This window comes from Corapipo altera, unplaced genomic scaffold (genome assembly GCF_003945725.1).
Source record: "Corapipo altera isolate COAL_440 unplaced genomic scaffold, ASM394572v1 61305, whole genome shotgun sequence".
Taxonomy (NCBI): Eukaryota; Metazoa; Chordata; class Aves; order Passeriformes; family Pipridae; genus Corapipo; species Corapipo altera.
In genome coordinates, this window is record NW_020884909.1 from 370,948 (window position 1) to 388,768 (window position 17,821).

Sequence of the window (17,821 nt, forward strand, 5' to 3'; positions counted from 1 at the left end):
TGTTTAGCTTGCGATCAGGTGGCAGCCAGCAGCTAGGCAGTCTGAAATTACAATGAGCATTTGTGAAGAAGGGGGATGGAGAGGTCATGGGTTCATTAGAAAGCAGGGAGCCTGAAAACAACAGCGCTGTGCATTCATCCTCTGAGCCTGTGGGACGTGGGTAATTTTTAAGTAGCCATAAAACAATGTGGTGTGGCTTGCCTGTTTCTTGGTGCTGTGTTTGTTTCTGAGCAGCTCAGTGAGAGGGAAACATATAGATTACTGGCTGGTATTTCAGAATGGACGAGTTGGGTGTCTGTTGTCTTTGCCAAAGAGTATTCCTTCAGTAGTAGCTGTCATGGGCAAGCTTGTTCCTCTGCAGAACAGTTGTTCTAATACAAACACAATTATCTGGAATGGTCCAAAGGGTGTACAGTCCAGGGGTTTAACACTTACTGCCTGTAACCTCTCCATGGCATTTGAAAGAGACACAGTGATCAGATTTCTCTGAATCAGAGTATAAATTGTGTCTGCATCTTACTCTCTGTGATGGGTTTTGGTGATACAAAATTGCCATTGCCTCTGCCTCAGTTGATAATACTTAAGAGTTTCTGACAATTTTGTTACAATTAAATGGAGGAAGGACAGTGTTTCAAGAACACCAGAAAAATGAGGCATTTGTTGATTCTGAGTGGCTGGATGACAGATCAAAGACTCAAAAATACTGAATAACTAAACTTGCTGGTCAGGAGACAAAAATATTCAAGCCTTCATGCTGTATGGGTTAGCTATATGGTTTGCAAACCATCAGCAATCATCTCTAGAAAGACAGCTGAACTGGCCTCCTCATGATTCTATGTCCTGGCTGGATGGGTTTCTGTGGTTAGGCAGAGCTTTGTGGACAAACAAGTTGTTTTCTACCAGCTGCAAGGACGAGGAGCAACGCAGGATAGGAACGAGTAGAGGTCTTATATTGGCTACATGAATTACATGTTACAACACTAAGAACTCCAGTTTTAATTCACTTTCCAACCTTTTGGCACTCTACTGCTGCTGCTTGCTTATATAATGCTGATTATAAACATCCATGTTCATGAGGGATCTTTTTCCCAAGCTGTTGATGTCATATGCAGTTCTGTTTAGAGGGCTGGACAGTGGCATTCCTGCTTAGGCTTCAGCAGTTAAAATACCACATGCACTTACCAGGGACACTGCAAAAACAGCCTCTACACAACAGGTTGTATAAGCAGATGCTGCCAGTGCAGATAATGAGAATGCACTGCTGCTTTACACTCTGAAACACTGACAATAGCTGGGGAAAGAGGGCTTTCACTCCCCCACTTTTTTTCCAGTATTGCATATAAAGTCTGGTTTGCCCTCACTGGAGCTCATGATCTTCATGATATGGGCTGCTCTAAGGGAGCTGCTCTAGGGCCAGCATCAGGTAAGCACAGTACTGGAGATGTTCTGTGAACATCTGATGTTTGCTCCCTCTGGGATTGGATACAGCTGGGAGGTAGTGTCCATGAAAACTCTGGACCACATTAAAGTACCTGAAGAGCAAGGAAGGTTTCTGAACAGGGAAGGAAGGAGAAACAAAATCACTATTATGCTATTAAATATGATTTTTTATTCTTTCTGATTTTATAAACACACAAACTTCTTAGAGAGAAACTGCAAGGACTTCTGCACCACGTGTACATATGCAGCAGGTTCTCAGCCAGCTGACAGAGAAAACATTTTCATAAGCATTTTAAGAACTGTTTTTTAAACAGGAATAGATGTTAAAGGTGTTTAGAGTAAAACTTTTCCAATGAGTTTTATTCTATTGTGTTTTTTCTGTGCCTGCACCCTCCCTTCAGCTGCTAGGGAAAAACATCTGGAGTTTAAGATATCAAAAATACAGAGCTTCAGAGGGTCTGGAAAGCAAAAGCCTGGTCCCACTTGTTGCAAGGCATTCCACCCAGGTATCCCTTGTGATGCTAGAGGATGGAAAGATCAAATGACAGGTCTTCTCACTGTCAGAACCTCAGTGCTGTTACTCCTGATCTGAGCTACACTGTAGAGAAATGCTGACAGACTTAATGGTATTGAAGTTAGTGAGACTTACTAAGTAAACCAAGACATGCAGGAAAAAGAACTAAAAATCCCTGGTGACATAAAGCCTACTAAAATGCTGAAAGTAGTTAAGAACCAATGTTTGCTGATGTTGAGAAAAACTATGGTATAGAGGCTGCACAATTGTTCCTAGACATCAGGAAGGTGGTGGTGGTTCTGCAGTCTGCTCTGAAGATGCGAGTTCTCAGTAAGCACTCCTTGTGGAAGTGAAGACAATCCGTACAGATAACATCCCAGAATTAACCAGTACACTAAGAGCTATTCAGTCCAAGATAATTGTATAGCAGCGGGTAATGGTTGCAGAAGGTTGTTTCATTTCGGTTGGAGAAGAAGTTCAAGTGTGGAAATAGCCCCTTTTATTCCCATGTCATCATCGAGGCTGGGCTTTGCGAACGAATATTTGGGAAGGGCTCTACCCACGTTTGTTACAAGTGCGTTGGTGGCTAAAAAGGCCAATATGAGACGGGCATGTCCAGTTGCAGTAGGCATGACCGGTTGCATATTCCCATGTACTAACACATTATTGGACTTCTGAGAATATCAGTGGTTGAGTTCAAAACAGGCCATTAAATGCAGGACAGAGGGCAGTCTTACGACTGTTCCTCCACAGCTATCTTTCTGATAGGCAGGTTGGTTTTTCAGTTTCTCCAGTATTTTGAAAGTGGGCTAAAAAACTAGCTGGATCTATATATCACAAAGGACTAGTTAAAGAAATATAAAACACGGCTTACTTAGGCAAGTCTTCACTGGTATTTGACATACTTTCTTCCCAGGCATCTGAATGCCCTGGGGGTGAGGATGAGGGTCAGATTTGACTTTTCATCCTAAAAGCTGATGGTGAATGCAGGACAAGAACAGTGTACCTGCAGCCACCACAACAGGTGAAGGGATACACCCTGTCACTCTGCAGTGGAAGAGTTTTCCTGAAACATAGTCTTTATCTTCACATGTGCCACGTGGCTGAATTTCAGCTAACTTGCTACCAAAGAATAAGCAGTCCCCCCTCTCTGCTAATTTGGCAGACAAAGTAGTAGATGAAGTCCCTTGAGAAATCCCCAAAGAATAAAATTCAAACAATTAACTGTTGGCCATAGCCAGAAGACAAAGATGCTAACTTATGAGTTTGTTTGCACTGCTCTGCAGGCTGTATGCTAACTAGACTGTTGTCTTTTTCCTTCATATGCAAAGCTTCTAAAATGGGACTCTGCCCTTTAGAGATGATGTAAAAAAAACTTGGTGCCCTCTACCAAGTCCTTCATGAACAACAATTTCGAGGTGTAGCCTTTTTTTATTGTATAGGCTGCTTCCCTCGTTTCCACCCACTGAAATTACTACCTGCTATTGGTGATTACATCACATTCACTTTGTGGGTGGAAGCCTGAAAAGCTGGTAAACGTCTCATTTCACACAGGTGGGAAATGAGATATGGATCCCCAAGTGTTATATAATTTTACACACCATACACGTAATCCCCACCATACATCAAGAGATGCTTATAAATAATTCAGCTACACCCAAAAGTAACGTATAGGCTTACCAACAGAAGTGCTTAAAAAAACCAGAATTGCACATCACTTCCTATGAAGTCAGATGAAGTTTAGGAAAACTACAAAAAGAATACTTCTATTAGGAAATGCTGAAGTGGTCACTAACTACTCAGAACACTACTCTGATTCATTAGCTGCTCTCATCAAAGAAAAATTTGGGGCAAAGTATTCCCTCCACCCATTAGGAATCTGGACAGTCCATTTCTATGATTATTCCAGGTACCTAGTATATTCTACGTGTAGTATAATCCAGTACCAGGCTAGCAGCTCCAAGAAGAGCAGGATCTGCTAGATTTGAGACCACCACATCCACAGTTTTAACAGAGGACAAAGCCTGTCGATTTATCACATCTTTGACAGCGTTAACATAGTGGTTAGCTAGAACTCCAGAAAGGATCACAAGAGAGGGGTTCACGGTGTGTAGAACGTTCACAACTCCAAGGCCTAATGCAGTCCCAGCTGAAAAGATAAAGTAAAAAGAAATTAAGTATAATACTCAAAGCAGTTCTGGCATCAGTAGCTGAGATAGGTCTGTAAGCTGCAAATAACACTTGTCAGGAAAGTGTTCTGTTCCACAGGGCAGGGTTTTGGGTTTATGTTATCAGACAATATCAGTTTGCCATTAATTTTTATTTTCCAAAGTAAAAGGACAAAAAAAAAGGCCTTTTTTATTTTTTTGCAAAATAATGCATTAATCAATGATATGGACATAAAATAAAAAATGATACATTAAATCATGCTTGTAAGCAAAGCAAAAACAGGAGAGCATAATTCTCTACCATCTTAAGTGTTATCAGCTACGTATGAGGGAGAGGAGCTCCCTCTGTTTAAAGCTAGTAAAACAGTAAAATATCTTGTGTAAAGTAATACATAAATTGTCTCTGCTAGCTCAGACTAGCCATTCACTTGCCTACAATGAAGTGTCCCCAAATTTTCCAGTATGAGAATGTTGACGCTTTCCTTTTTTTTTAAACTGATCTTTGCAGAAGCTTTTAAGCTTGTATATTGGAACAGATACCTTGAATATACATACACTTCTGCTGACGTTACATTTCCTCCAACATTTATACGTGAAGTTTCATTACTATTAGTAATTTTAATATAGGATGTTCCTCAATGTGTAGAATGTGTTTGTAGTGTTACAGTGCACTACTATTTCTGCATCCCCAAAAATATAATCATGGGAGTGTTCCACCCTTGAGGCTATGTTCTTACCTGTTCTGAGAATGCTCTCTGCTTTTGTATTCCCAAGCTTAGCTGCTTGAATAAGATGTGCAGCACTAACAATCTCCTCCTTCTTCATTGACATTCCTTCTACTAAAAGCAGATCATCTGAAAAGGAGGAGAGAAAGCCAAGAGCAAAACATGGTGATGCAAAACATGGTGATGTGGCAAGTCAAGAAAGAGACAGTGAAAAACCAGGCAACTAAAGTCTTTACAGCTCTTTTACTTGCATAATGAATCCTGAACAATCTGTGTAACCCTGAGTTTAGCGAAAGTAATCATACCCATATTATTCGGGAAACTACTTGAAGAAGCAGGGAATCAAACTCAAACAGTTATAGTGTGGTAATTCACTAGTCTTGTCAGGCCCAGAAATTAATAAAATATAAATGTTCTCAAACTTATTTAAGACTGAGAAGCTATTACTGAAAGACAATCACTGTGAAACCAAACATCCACAGAATGTCTGTCAGATTACCTTACAGAATGGTTAAAAAGGAGAGTCTAAACTCCACTGTGTGCTTCTGGTAATTCTGACACGAGTGATTCCAAATGTTCCTTGCCATTGAAAAATATTTGTACTGTAACAGGTTACCAGCACACCTACTCTTGTTTCCTTGTAGAAAAAGAAGGCAGGTCTACCTTTAAAAATTTCTTCCTATACTGCATTTCAGTAATTGTGTTTTCAAAAATAAACTAAATAGATACCATCATGGAGTTTCTTGGCTTCTCTCTGTAATGCTATTCCTGAGGCATATGCTTCTATACATCCTTGGCTACCACACAGGCACTCTGGTCCATCTAAAGATACGACAATGTGCCCAAGCTCAGCAGCACAGAAAGAACTGCCATGAATCAGTTCATGCTGATGAACGATTCCACCTCCGATTCCTGCAAAGGTATGAAAAGTTCTATGGTTAGAAAAAAGACAAACGACTGCCCCACCCCACAACAGTTTTTAAAGGCCTCAGTTCTGCAGGACTGATATTTCCTTATTCTAATACAGATAAAATAATTTGCATCAGTGATGATCTACACTGGAAATCAAAAATTACTGGTTATTAAAAGAACTCTTCTCCATTTGACACACCTAATAAGCAAGCTCACAGCTCCCTCCTGTTCATATATGTATCAAAATTATATATAATGCTTATCTTCTCTTAAAAAGCCTACGGATGGTACTGAACTATGCCAGATCTTTTAAGCTTGTGAGTCATGCTCTTTATGCAGAAAACTGTCCTTCCAGGGTGGCCTTAAAATGTTGCACTTCAGAGAAGTTTTAATGCTGTATTGAGACAGTTAAACCTGTGTGCTAAAGAGCCAGGACACTAAAACCTGCAGGTCTCTGCTGCCCCTTCTCAAACTGTGGGTATGGATTGATCAGCTAGTTATTACTGCCACCATCTAAAGGACTATATACTTAACAAATGAGAAAAGTTACCCCACATTTGCATTTGAGATATACTAAGCATCATCTCTCATATTTAGTTGCTTATATTCTAGATACATTTCCTGATCTGACTTGTATTTCTGAAAGAGAATTAAGCTATAAAGCTGAAAAAATGCAAAATTATTCCACCTAAAGTTGCCTAGATTTTCCTTACTTGCCTGCATAGCTGTATCAGGCAGAACTTCTTTTATCAAGAAGCTTAAACTATGGAAGAGGTTTCATTTGCCTGAATAAATTAAAAAGTACCCTAAAAGACACAAATAAGAGTAGCAAAAGGATTTTTGGTTTAAGAACCTAAAATATTAGGGTTTTCTAGGCATAGTGGTGGTGTTTATATTTTTAAGATCAGCTGAGCCTCTAAGTGATGCTACTGGACTTTGGGTTTCATTGAACTATAACACACCCACCTGTACCAGTAATGAGCGTTACAAAATTTTCTACTCCTTTTCCGTGACCAAATTTCCTCTCTGCTAGAGCAGCACAGTTTCCATCATTGTCCACCCAGACTGGCAGGTGCAGAGCATCAGATATTGGAGTTCTGAGATCCACAGAGCTCCACTCCTGAATGAGTTTTGTAGAGTGAAGCACAATTCCTTCTCGGGGGTTTACACGTCCACCTGTGGAAATACCTAAGTCCCAGAAACATAGGAGAGGAAAATAAAACCAAACTCTCTGTGACACTCAAGTAAAAGACCTGTTTTTCTTTTTGTAACAACAAGAATTTTCATTTCTAATACTAGGCTTTGAAGCAGAGCATGGAGTAAAAATTTCCTAAGTATTACTGGCAGTGCAACTTATTGACATGTAAAGATAGAGAATCATGGAATGGGGGGGGTTGGAAGGGACCTCTGGAGATCATCTACTCCAACCCCTCTGCAAAAGCAGGTTCATCTAAAGCAGGTTGCACAGGATTGTGTCTGGGTGGGTTTTGAGTATCTCCAGAGAAGGAGACTCCACAACCTCTCCAGGCAGTGTGTTTCAGTGCTCAGTGACCCCTAAAGCAAAGGAGGTAATTCATAGAATGGCACTGCTCTAATCACAATGCACCAAGTGTCCTTAAGACCGACTAGGTAAGTATTGGTTAATGTTAAGTCAAAGAATTAATGTTCCTACTTCAGGCAAGATTGCAGCAAATCACTTAATAGTTGTGTTTCTTGTTAATCATGTACAAAACACACATTAGCAAACTGTACAAAATAAATTATTCAAATCCTGAAACATTACTAAGGCCATGAAGTCTGGTGTAACTCTCAAGATTTAGGATGACTAGGACTTAGTCATCCTAAGATGACTAAAGATTTAGGAAAAGAATCACTGGACCAGTGATTTCTACTTAAAAATACACTGTTTTTGTGAAAAATCAAATCTGTTCAGAGTTTTGTCTACTGAACAGAATAATAACCAGTAACAGGCACTATTAGCCAAACCAGTATTCCCTAGCTAGAGAGGCTTCCAAAGTTGATAGACTCTCTTGGGACCTTTGAAAAGCAGGGCACTATTATGGAGGTATTTACCTCTAGAAATGAAGTTTTATTGTAGTGCTACTTCTCTACAGATGGTTCCAGGGTTAACATTATAATGGAAAGCAGCCACAGAACTTCTAAGACAAGCAGCTGAATCTCTTACATTAAAGCTGTAAGAGAGATCTAATTTGAAGGTCTAACATTTCTTCTTATGGCTTTGTGTTCTTAACATTGTTTTTAAAGAATACAACATCTTCAAATTAACTTTTCTTCTGTGATTCAAATAAGTTTTGGTCTGGAACAAACTACTTTTCCTACACAGTATTTCTCAGCTAAAATGAAGATTCTATGTCCTCCTTAAAAATTCAGGCCACATTAATCAACACCCTCATAAGTAACTGTAACATGTAAGGCCAAACATCCCAGTCACCATTAAACTGAAGAAGTCCTGTCTGGTATAAACAGCTTAATGTGGAACTCTACTGCAGGTGCAAGTAAACTGGAAGTCAGCAAAAAGGCTGCTTTTGTATCTGTCAGCTGCAAATTTATTCCTTAACATTCTAGCCATTTTAGTCTGCTCTAGCATAACTGAGGACTCTGCTGCACAGTTGATCCTAGCCCTAAAGAAAGGTTTACAGATGGTAGAAGAAACTTGACTCAGCTGCAGTTGTTTCAAGAGCTGTTTTGATATACATCTGATTCACAACTCCAAGACAGCAGGGAGCTTCAAAATCCATAAAAGCTGTGTACCACACATTTTACATATAGTTTACTTAGCTGATTGTTTTCATGGCTGTTACAAACTGGAGAAACCTCAGTCTTTAATAGTCAGCTTCTTATTTTCACAGTCGTTTTAAAAAGCTTGTTTAATATAATTTATGATTTAAGAGCTTAGAATACAAGAGATCCATTTTAGAAAGATGTTTTAAATTAATGAGTAGTGATTTAATTCTTAGATGAAAAGACAAAGTTAGTATTTGTTAACTTACCTACTCCCAAAATTCTGCAGTTTACATTTACTGCCTCTGATGCAGCCTCTACACACATCTTTAGAATTAATTCCAGTCTGTCTTCATAGGTTTTAGGGTTCAGCTGGGTATACTTCTTAACTATTTCACCCTAGAAATTAAAAACAACAAAAGAAATGTTGTTTTTAGAGAAATGTATTTCATGATGAAATGTCTCCTTAATTTAAATTACAGGTCAATTTGAAGATAGAGAGCTATTATTTATCTCTTTAAAAAAAAAAAACAACAACAACCAGATGCTATGCTTTAGATCTCGGGACTACAGGCAAGATTCCTGACAACTCTGGGAGACAAGTTTGCAGGATTAGGCATTACATTCCACTCCTGTAATTAGCCTCTCCTGTCTGAAATTAAATACACATTTTAAGGAACACATGGGTTGTGTAAGGAAGTACCACCAGAGCTACTGGAACCGTTGTTGGGCATAAACTGTGATATAGCAACACACTTAAGCTCAACACTAAAGTGTTAAAGAAAAAAAAAGAGTAGCAATTGCTATAAAGGAGAGAAAACACAGTGCTTTAAGAATAAAATATTTCCAGTTTGACTACATAAAAGGTTTGTGTGGTGTCACAGACACTGCCGTGGAGAGTCAGCCAAAGAGAAACACTAAGAATTTAAAGGCAAAATTTACTATCCTTTCAGAAACAACTTTTCTTCTAAGCAATTATACTTCTGAGTAATTTGTAATATTTCTGGAGTATCAAATCTGGATATATCATAGAATCACAGAACGGTTTTGGGTTGGAAGGGACCTCAAAGTTCACCTAGCTCCAAGCCCCATGCCGTGGGCAGGGACACCTTCCACTAGGGCAGGCTGCTCAAAGCCCCATCCATCCTGGCCTTGAACACTCCCAGGGATGGGGCAGCCACAGCTTCTCTGGACAACCTGTGCCAGTGCCTCACCACTCTCACAGTAAATTTTTCCTAATATCTAATCTAAACCCACTCTCTTTCAGTCTGAAGCCATTACCCTTTGTCCTGTCACTACATGCCCTTGCAAATATGTTCAAAAGTTGTCTTTAGGACTTCGAAGATCTCTCAGACATCTTTTAAAAATTCTGGACTGTATCAGCTCACTTAACATAGCCCTTCATCTTTCTGCAGGCATCTTACTTTGCTCTCTGGGTAACTATATCTAACTGATGTAGTTAGCAGCTACGACCTCACACCAGCAAACGGGCTTTGCTAGTTTAACATCAGTCTTAGAAGAGCAAACGAGCAGGCAAATTGCATGAAGACTTTATGAGAGGTGCAGCAAATGAGGGAAAAAAAATCTTCTTTATCCCTCAACAACAAAAGTCAGTAGGACTATTTTGTTTTGGAGCTCCTTTGCATCATAAGCCCAATATCCTCACTGCAGGAACAGAACAACAAAGGCCAATGGAGTTTGCAGAATATCCAGAAACACAACTGAATATTTACCTTCATACTGACAATTGCTACTCGGAGATTTGTTCCACCTAGATCCACAGCCAGAGCACTCTGTGTCTCTAGAATATGGTCAATATCCTGAGAGATATTATCTTTGACAGGAGGAAAACAGAATTTCTTTTGCAACGGTTCTTTGAGGTCAATAGATTTAAGGAACTTCAGGATCCTTGGAACAGCATTACCATCTCCATATATTTTTGAGCTGTAATACATATAAAAAAAATCCATGTAATTGGAAGTAACATTGCAATCTGTAAAATTCTTCATAGACAGAAGACTGTAACACTGTGTAATTACAAAACTATGTTCTGGCTACTATGACAGTACTGTAGCTCACACTACACAAGGCTGTCACAAGATATGGTAGGGAATGATACTGAAGATCACACAATAGACTGTGTAAGTCTGGCACTAGCTCCATTTTGGAATACAAAACTGGAATGTAGAAAACTGGAAGTTAATGATGCCAAAAACCCCTGTAAAATTAAGAGTTTGATGAAGGAACCCACATCATAAAGCAAAATAACAACATAACAATTATGGACAGTTTATGTATGTGCTACAGGCCCAAACCAAGATGTACTTATCACACAGATGACAACTACATAATAATAAACTGTACATTCATGTCAGCTTTCAACATGTACATCCATTTCTAAAAATATCATCATACATGGTGTCAGACATATGGTATTACAGTTTTGTTGCTCTATTTAGGTTCTTAAGAAATATACTTTTGATTCTTGTCCTTACTTGGACAAATATACTCTCCTGAAGTTTACAAGAACTTACACATTAAAGAAATGAGGGTCAGTACTGTAGGGCTGAAGGATAATGAAAAGCATACTGCTATAATTCTGCAGCTTCCCTGGAAGCTTGCAATCAGGATTCCCTACATACCATGCCTGAAGTCAATTCAGCTATGAAGCACTGTGTCACAGAATCAAAGAACAGTTAGGGCTGGAAGGGATCTCTGGAGATCATCTAGGCCAATCCCCATGCCAAGGCAGGGTCACCTAGAGCAGGTAACACATCCAGGTGGGATTTTAATGTCTCCAGAGAGGGAGACTCCATGACCAACCTGGGCAGCCTGCTCCAGTGCTCTGCCACCCTCAAAGTAAAGAAGTTCTTCCTCACTTTGAGGTGACACCTGTATTTTGGTTTATGGCTTTTGCACCTCATCCTGTTGCTGGGCACCACTGAAAAGAGTCTGGCACCATCCTCTTGACACCTGCCTTTGAGATATTTGTATGTATTGATGAGATCCCTTCTCAGGCTTCTGTTCTTCAGACAGGCCCAGCTTCCACAGTCTCTCCTCATAAGAGAGATTCTCCAGTCCCCTAATCATCTTCGTGGCCCTCTGCTGGAACCTCTACAGTAGCTCCTTGTCTTTCTTGAACCAAGGAGCCCAGCACTGGACACAGCACTCCAGATGTGGCCTTACTAGGGCTGAATAGAGAGGGAGCATCACTTTCCTTGACCTGCTGACCACACTTTCCAGCGCACCCCAGGATCCCACTGGCCCTCTTGGCTGCAGGGACATGCTGCCAGCTCATGGTCACCTTGACATCCACCAGGACTCCCAGATGCTTCTCTGCAGAGCTGCTCTCTAGTAAGTTCCTATAGTCCTTCCACGTGGCCTGTCCCTTTTTACACCATCCCATAATTTTTTTTTTCTGTTTAGAGATTTACTAGAAGCCTCCTGCTCATCCACACACGTCTCCTGCCCCATTTGTCTGATTTCTTGGTCATGGGGACACGCTTTTCTTGAGTTCAGCAGTAGTGGTGCTTAAACAATGATCAGTTCTCTGGGACTCCTTTCTCTTCTAGAGCCCTAATCCATGGGATTCCTCCAACCAGCTCTTTGAAGAGGCCAAAGTTAGCTCTCTGGAAGTTTAGGGCTCTGGTCCTGCTTACTGTTTTGCTTCCCCCGTGCAAGATGCTGAGTTCCACCATCTCATGCTCACTGCACCCAAGGCTGCCTCCAACCTGCACATCTTCAACCAGTCCCCCCTGGCTGGCTAGTACAAGGTCCAGCCTTTCGTCATTGGCTCCTCCACTACTTGCATTAAAAAGTTATCTTCAGTGATCTGCAGGAACTCCATGGACTGTGTGTGCCAAACTGTGTCATCCCTCCAACAAACACCCAGGGCCTGTGACTGCAAGGCTATTTCCAGTTGCCCAGAGAAAGCCTCATCAACTTCCTCCTCCTGATCAGGTGGCCTGTAGTAAACACTCACAACAGTTGTCACCCTTATTAGCTTGTCCCTTAACTCTTACCCATAAACTCTCAACTTGTTCACCTGCCCCTGGGTAGAGCTCGATACATTCCAGCTGCTCTCTCACAAAAAGAGCAACTTCGTTGACCTGTTCTTTCTAAAAAGTACATACCCACCCATGACAACATTCCAGTCGTGAGCTATCCCACCATGTCTCAGTAATTGCAATGAGATCATGGCCTATGACTGCACACAGATTTCCAGTTCTTGTTTATTGTCCATGCTGCACATATTTGCATACAGGCACTTCAGAGAGGATCAGGCAATGGGGCTGCTTGAAGGGGTATAAGAGGATTCACCACTGCCATAAACAACCCATGATGTGTTTAGCCCTATGATTCTTATCTTATTCTATGCACTGGTTGGTATGACCTACTCCCCAGGAGGAAGCAATGGCACAAGCATTGCCACTTTGGATCCCAACCCTGAGTCCTTCAGTTTAAAGCCCATTTCACCAAAACTGGCCAGCCTGCTGCCAAAGATTCTCTTGCCCTTTTTAGACAGGTGGAACCCCTCACTTCCTAATAGGATACAACCATTAAAGTACAACCCCTTGTCCTGAAAGCCAAAACCTTCTCAATGGCACCAGCCACAATGCCAAACATTGATCTGCATTGTGTCTGCTTCTGGCTGTCCCCATTTCTCTGACCAGTAGCATAGACGACAAGATGACTGGAACAGTGATGTTCTTCATGCGCCTTGCCAGGCCTTTAAGATCTTCCTTTATGATCCTGCTCATTTTTTGGCTTGTGGTATCATCTGTACCCACATGAAAAAGTGTCCTTCAGGCACAAGGCAGACATAGGCACACGGGATGTTCTCCTCCCATGCTGCTCCTGTGGAACAAGCTCTCTTAATCACGCTATCTAAGTTAACACATGAATTTTGTCCTCTTGACTTTCTGTTGAATGTTAAATTACTAGTTATATCAAAACATTACGAGTGACATTTTGCTCTACAAATATGAATGTGCATACCAGACATTGCACTGTGATTCGGAAACAAAAATAATTTGCACCCTCAGATTAGCACGTTAAAAGCACTCCCATCAAAACCAGTGAACCACCTCAGGACTAAATGCTTTTTACTCCACTGCTTTAACATCCCTTCAGATGAATTAAGACAGCTGTACTCACCATGGATATTGCTTACCAAACTGAAGCTGCAGAGCATGCAGAATCTTATCCTGTGTATCAGCATCACGAACATGAAGAACATTTTCACCTAGATGACAAAAGTCAACAAAATAGGACAGATCAGCTCCTCAAATTACATTAGAGTATAAGAACTGCTTTAGAAATGAAAAAAATTATTACTTTTCTTTCCTCTTGAGGAGGAAAGATGCCCACCAGATCAACGTTGCTCTGTATCAATTATGTGCCTCCCCTTGCTCCCAATAAAGCAATGGTGACACCCATGATACAATATCCTGTACTACAGAACACTAGCAAGTGTTTGTGTTCCACAGAGCTCTATTATTAACAATGCACGAATGAAAATGGGATAAATGGCTAATTGGGCCTTGTCTGTATACCTGAAATCCCACAATACAACTACTTCCTGAAGTGGTGAAGAGTTCATACTTTGGAAGTGAAATTTTTATACTTATCAAACATCAAATTAGCTATGAAGGAAAACAATTAGTTACCTATTCTGCTAAATGGAATTCACTGCAAATGGAGATATATTTTCACTCATCTTTAGATAAAAGCCCCACTATCTTATGTATCACACACAAGCAGGACTAACATGATAGAGGAATAGCAAGTGAAGCTTTAAAATGGCTGAAAAATCACGTTGCGCTGATACTGCAAGATGGTCTCTATTACGTATTCATCTGACTTTATCCTGGGAAGGAAAAAAAAACCCCTCAGAACCAGAAGGAAATCAGTCAAGCAAACATGTACCTGTTTCTCTTCCCGTCTGACGTGTCCCCAGGTTAATGACAGGTGTACCAAACGCTCCCACCTCTCTGACACCACAGCTGCTGTTACCAATCATACAACCAGCATGAGCAACCAGCTGAATGAACTGGTCAAATGGGACATGCTTTACTGCCCGAAAATTGGGATGATGTTCGATGCCCTTCTTCCTCATCACGCGAACCATCTCTTTGCTTCCTGCAGAAAGACAAGGTAGAATAAATTATTCGAGTTCTATTTTAAAATGGAAGTCCAGATGAGTAAAGGAGACAGCATTCACTCAGTTGCCAGCTCTGAGTAAGTTCTGTTCTCTTTTTATTTAAGTTGCATAGCTAGGCACATGAGCCCACGTTTGACCCAAAAATCCACTGCAAAAGCCTCTTCATAGTTTGAAGTTAATTTACGAGGCACTAATATTGCTCCTACATGTCACATGACTTCCCGTCAAAAGCATCTTTTTCTGTGTCCCTCTGTCACGAAGGTATTCTACTCACCTGCATCCACATTAGGGAACAGAACAAGTGTTCTCTTGTTGAAGGAGATGAGTGCATCTAGTGTCAGCTCAAACATCTTTATGGAATGTTTAATATCTGTGGTCACAGGATGTTGCAGAGCAACTATATAATCTCTAGTTTTGACATCTTCACCTGTCCAAATGGAGGCAAAGAAAGAATTTTTTTAATTGGCATGGAATACCAAGAGGAAGGAAGGTCATACTTTTGAAAATACTGATGTGAAAACCTGAAGACTTAAGGCACTGAATGGGATATCTAACACGTAAGCATCAATGCTACAATAAACCTCAAGGGAGTTACAGGGTGATCTAACCTGTTATTTGCCTCTCTAAGCACATCACATAACTTTATAGAGACCAATACCTAAACCTCAACAAACTGTTAACTTGCAAGCCTGCCTCTAAAGCTTTGCAAGACTACACCAGGATCAAGGAACTGTTCTCACAACAGTGTAAATCTGCAATAAATCCTGAAGCTGCTCTGGTTTTCCGTCACTTGTCCATCCTCAAGCAAAACTTCATTTCCATTTCTTTAAAACAGTCAGTCATACTTTTAGTACATTTCATAGAAACTGATCTGCAAAACATACTGATCAAAAAAGACTCCAGCTTCCAACTACATAGGTTAGTGTGCCCTATAGGAGACTGCTTTGTTACAGATAAAAAGAAAGCACAACCCCCCATTGTTTACTGGATCTGTAAGTCAATGAAAGTGAAACACCAAAAGCCTTTGGTGCTTGTTGCCTTGTTGCAGTGCATTCCTCAAAAAAAAGTACGTAATACAAATTCTGTTAGATTTTTTTTTTATATTAGGCCTGAACAGCTTTGATTCTATTTAAACACATCCTTTACACGAAAATAACTGTTCATGTAAGACTGTTCTGTTTTTCAGTTGTTCAGCCCAGAGAAATTACCCATTTAAGGAGTTACTTTTTTGACTTGACAAAAGGACCAGAAGTGTTCACTAGGACAGATTTGGAGCTTTTAGGCTATACAAGGCAGACTACAGAACAAAAGAAAAAGAAAGGAAACGTAGAAAGAAAGAAATACCAGGTACTATTATCAAATATAATATTTTTTTTTGGACTGCTAACCTAGTTACTGAGTCTGTCTAGTGCTGAAAGTCACAGGAAAAACATAAAGAGCGGACTGCTCACCTAGCCACACGCGTATAATACTCATGTAGTCCTTGTTTTTGGCAGAGAGAAGCTTGTCATACGAGGGACAGCCCGCCAAAAGGATGCGGTCGTGGTCTTCACACATGGCTATCAAATGCTGCTCTGCACTCCTTGTGCAGCACACGTGGTAATGGGCCAGCTTGGTTATGGCATGTCTGATGGAGTCGTCGATGGTCCCACTGACTTCCCCACCCTCAATGTGGAGGATGCGGATGTTCATCAGGGCTGCAGATGTGGCCAGGGCCAGAGCGTCGAATCTGTCCCCGTGAACTATCATTATGTCAGGTTTCAGGCGGTTGAGGACATCTGGTAACTTGACTAATGCGAGGCCCACTGACTCCACCATAGCTGCCTCATCCTCCCCTCTCACGATGGTGTGTAATCTCGTGTGGATGTCGAAGTCATCTTGTTCAATCATACGATAGGTATTTCTGAAGGTAAGAGAAGAAGGGTGAGAGCAAACACAACTTGGTTTCACAGCAACACAGCCTGACAAAATAAATGCAAATTGGAACAGCTGCACTGGGGTTTGAACAAAGGCTCGCTTATCACATCTCCTTCTTTATGAAAAATTAGATTTTAAGATTTTAACAGAATATTCTGATCCATGTGAAGATTCTGCCTCATATTGCAAGCATCAAGTTTTTCTAGACATCTTTAATGAGGAGATTGGCTGAACATGTTCTGGAAATCCTCAAAAATCAAACTCTTTGTTCATGTGTTTGCAGAGCCTTTCAGAGAATAGATATGGCACAATTTCCTTTCAGAAAAGGTATGTTTATCGACTTCACTGGACAACTGTATAAATACAACAGACACAATGCAAAGCTGAGGCCTGTATGCTCAAGGAAAACATCCTGCAGCTAGGATATATTATTCACATTCTGTATTTGAGCTGTATCAAGACTCTGCACAAAGCCTTAAGTTCAATGGAAAACAGGCTTTCACACCAAAAAAAAAAGTTTTTCCAACCACACTACCAGCTTTAGTCCGCAATGAGAAAGTTATAACATTCCTTAAATACTGAGAATTATTACTGTTTACAGTAATGCATGTGAAATAGAAGAGATCACACATCTGTATAAAATTACCTGTTGCAACAGTCACTAAAACTGACCTTAGCACTCTGCACACTACTGGAATTCCTGTCTGGACCGTGAGAGAAAAAACACAGAAGTTTTCCAATTTTGTTTTCAATCCATCCGACATTCATTGTCTTAGTAAAAGGATTACATTTTTAAACTGATTTAAACTGGATTTAATTTTCATTAAATTTACTCTTCTACTCATATTCTGCAACTTAGTATCTCACAATCTGCAAGCTGAGTTGAGATGGCAAAGACTATAAAGTGCTCCAACTCAAGTAAAGAAGTGATCCCCATTCTGCATAACTAAAGGAAACTCTATCTATTTATCTATTTGATTCTGCTCACTGCTGTAACACAGGATATATTGCCTACAAGTAACTTGTAAGGTAATTTGTATTTCTTTTTGATTTTTTGTTTTGTTTTTTTAAAAGGCAAATCCTTTTTGTTTTACTGAGTGAAGTGTCTCAGATTTTTATAGCATAAAACTGCATTATATTTCCAACTCCACTTAAAAATACCCTTCATATACCTGCCTTTTTCCCTATTATGTGCATTTACCTCAAAAAAACCTTCCTTCTCTTTGCTTCTATATTTTTT

General features: G+C 40.2%; 1 protein-coding gene and 1 long non-coding RNA gene across 7 annotated transcripts in view; one reads left to right on the top strand and one right to left on the bottom strand.

The window, feature by feature from the left end:
- Window positions 1-1,584: 1,584 nt before the first annotated feature.
- Window positions 1,585-17,821, bottom strand: part of GNE (glucosamine (UDP-N-acetyl)-2-epimerase/N-acetylmannosamine kinase) — a 32,070-nt gene continuing 15,833 nt past the window's right edge. For all 6 annotated transcript variants that reach the window (XM_027653213.1, XM_027653216.1, XM_027653212.1 and 3 more), the window contains exons 3-12: window positions 16,116-16,567; window positions 14,939-15,091; window positions 14,430-14,642; window positions 13,659-13,746; window positions 10,235-10,445; window positions 8,771-8,900; window positions 6,726-6,947; window positions 5,577-5,759; window positions 4,860-4,976; window positions 1,585-4,103 (exon numbers count right to left, since the gene is read on the bottom strand). In XM_027653213.1, the coding sequence (XP_027509014.1) occupies window positions 3,868-4,103; window positions 4,860-4,976; window positions 5,577-5,759; window positions 6,726-6,947; window positions 8,771-8,900; window positions 10,235-10,445; window positions 13,659-13,746; window positions 14,430-14,642; window positions 14,939-15,091; window positions 16,116-16,567 (2,005 nt within the window). In that variant the 3' untranslated portion in view covers window positions 1,585-3,867. The remainder of the gene's footprint in view (window positions 4,104-4,859; window positions 4,977-5,576; window positions 5,760-6,725; window positions 6,948-8,770; window positions 8,901-10,234; window positions 10,446-13,658; window positions 13,747-14,429; window positions 14,643-14,938; window positions 15,092-16,115; window positions 16,568-17,821) is intronic.
- LOC113951788 lies at window positions 15,035-16,275 on the top strand. The gene is made up of 3 exons (XR_003529272.1): window positions 15,035-15,221; window positions 15,851-16,011; window positions 16,161-16,275. It is a non-coding gene; the product is annotated as an uncharacterized LOC113951788 (long non-coding RNA).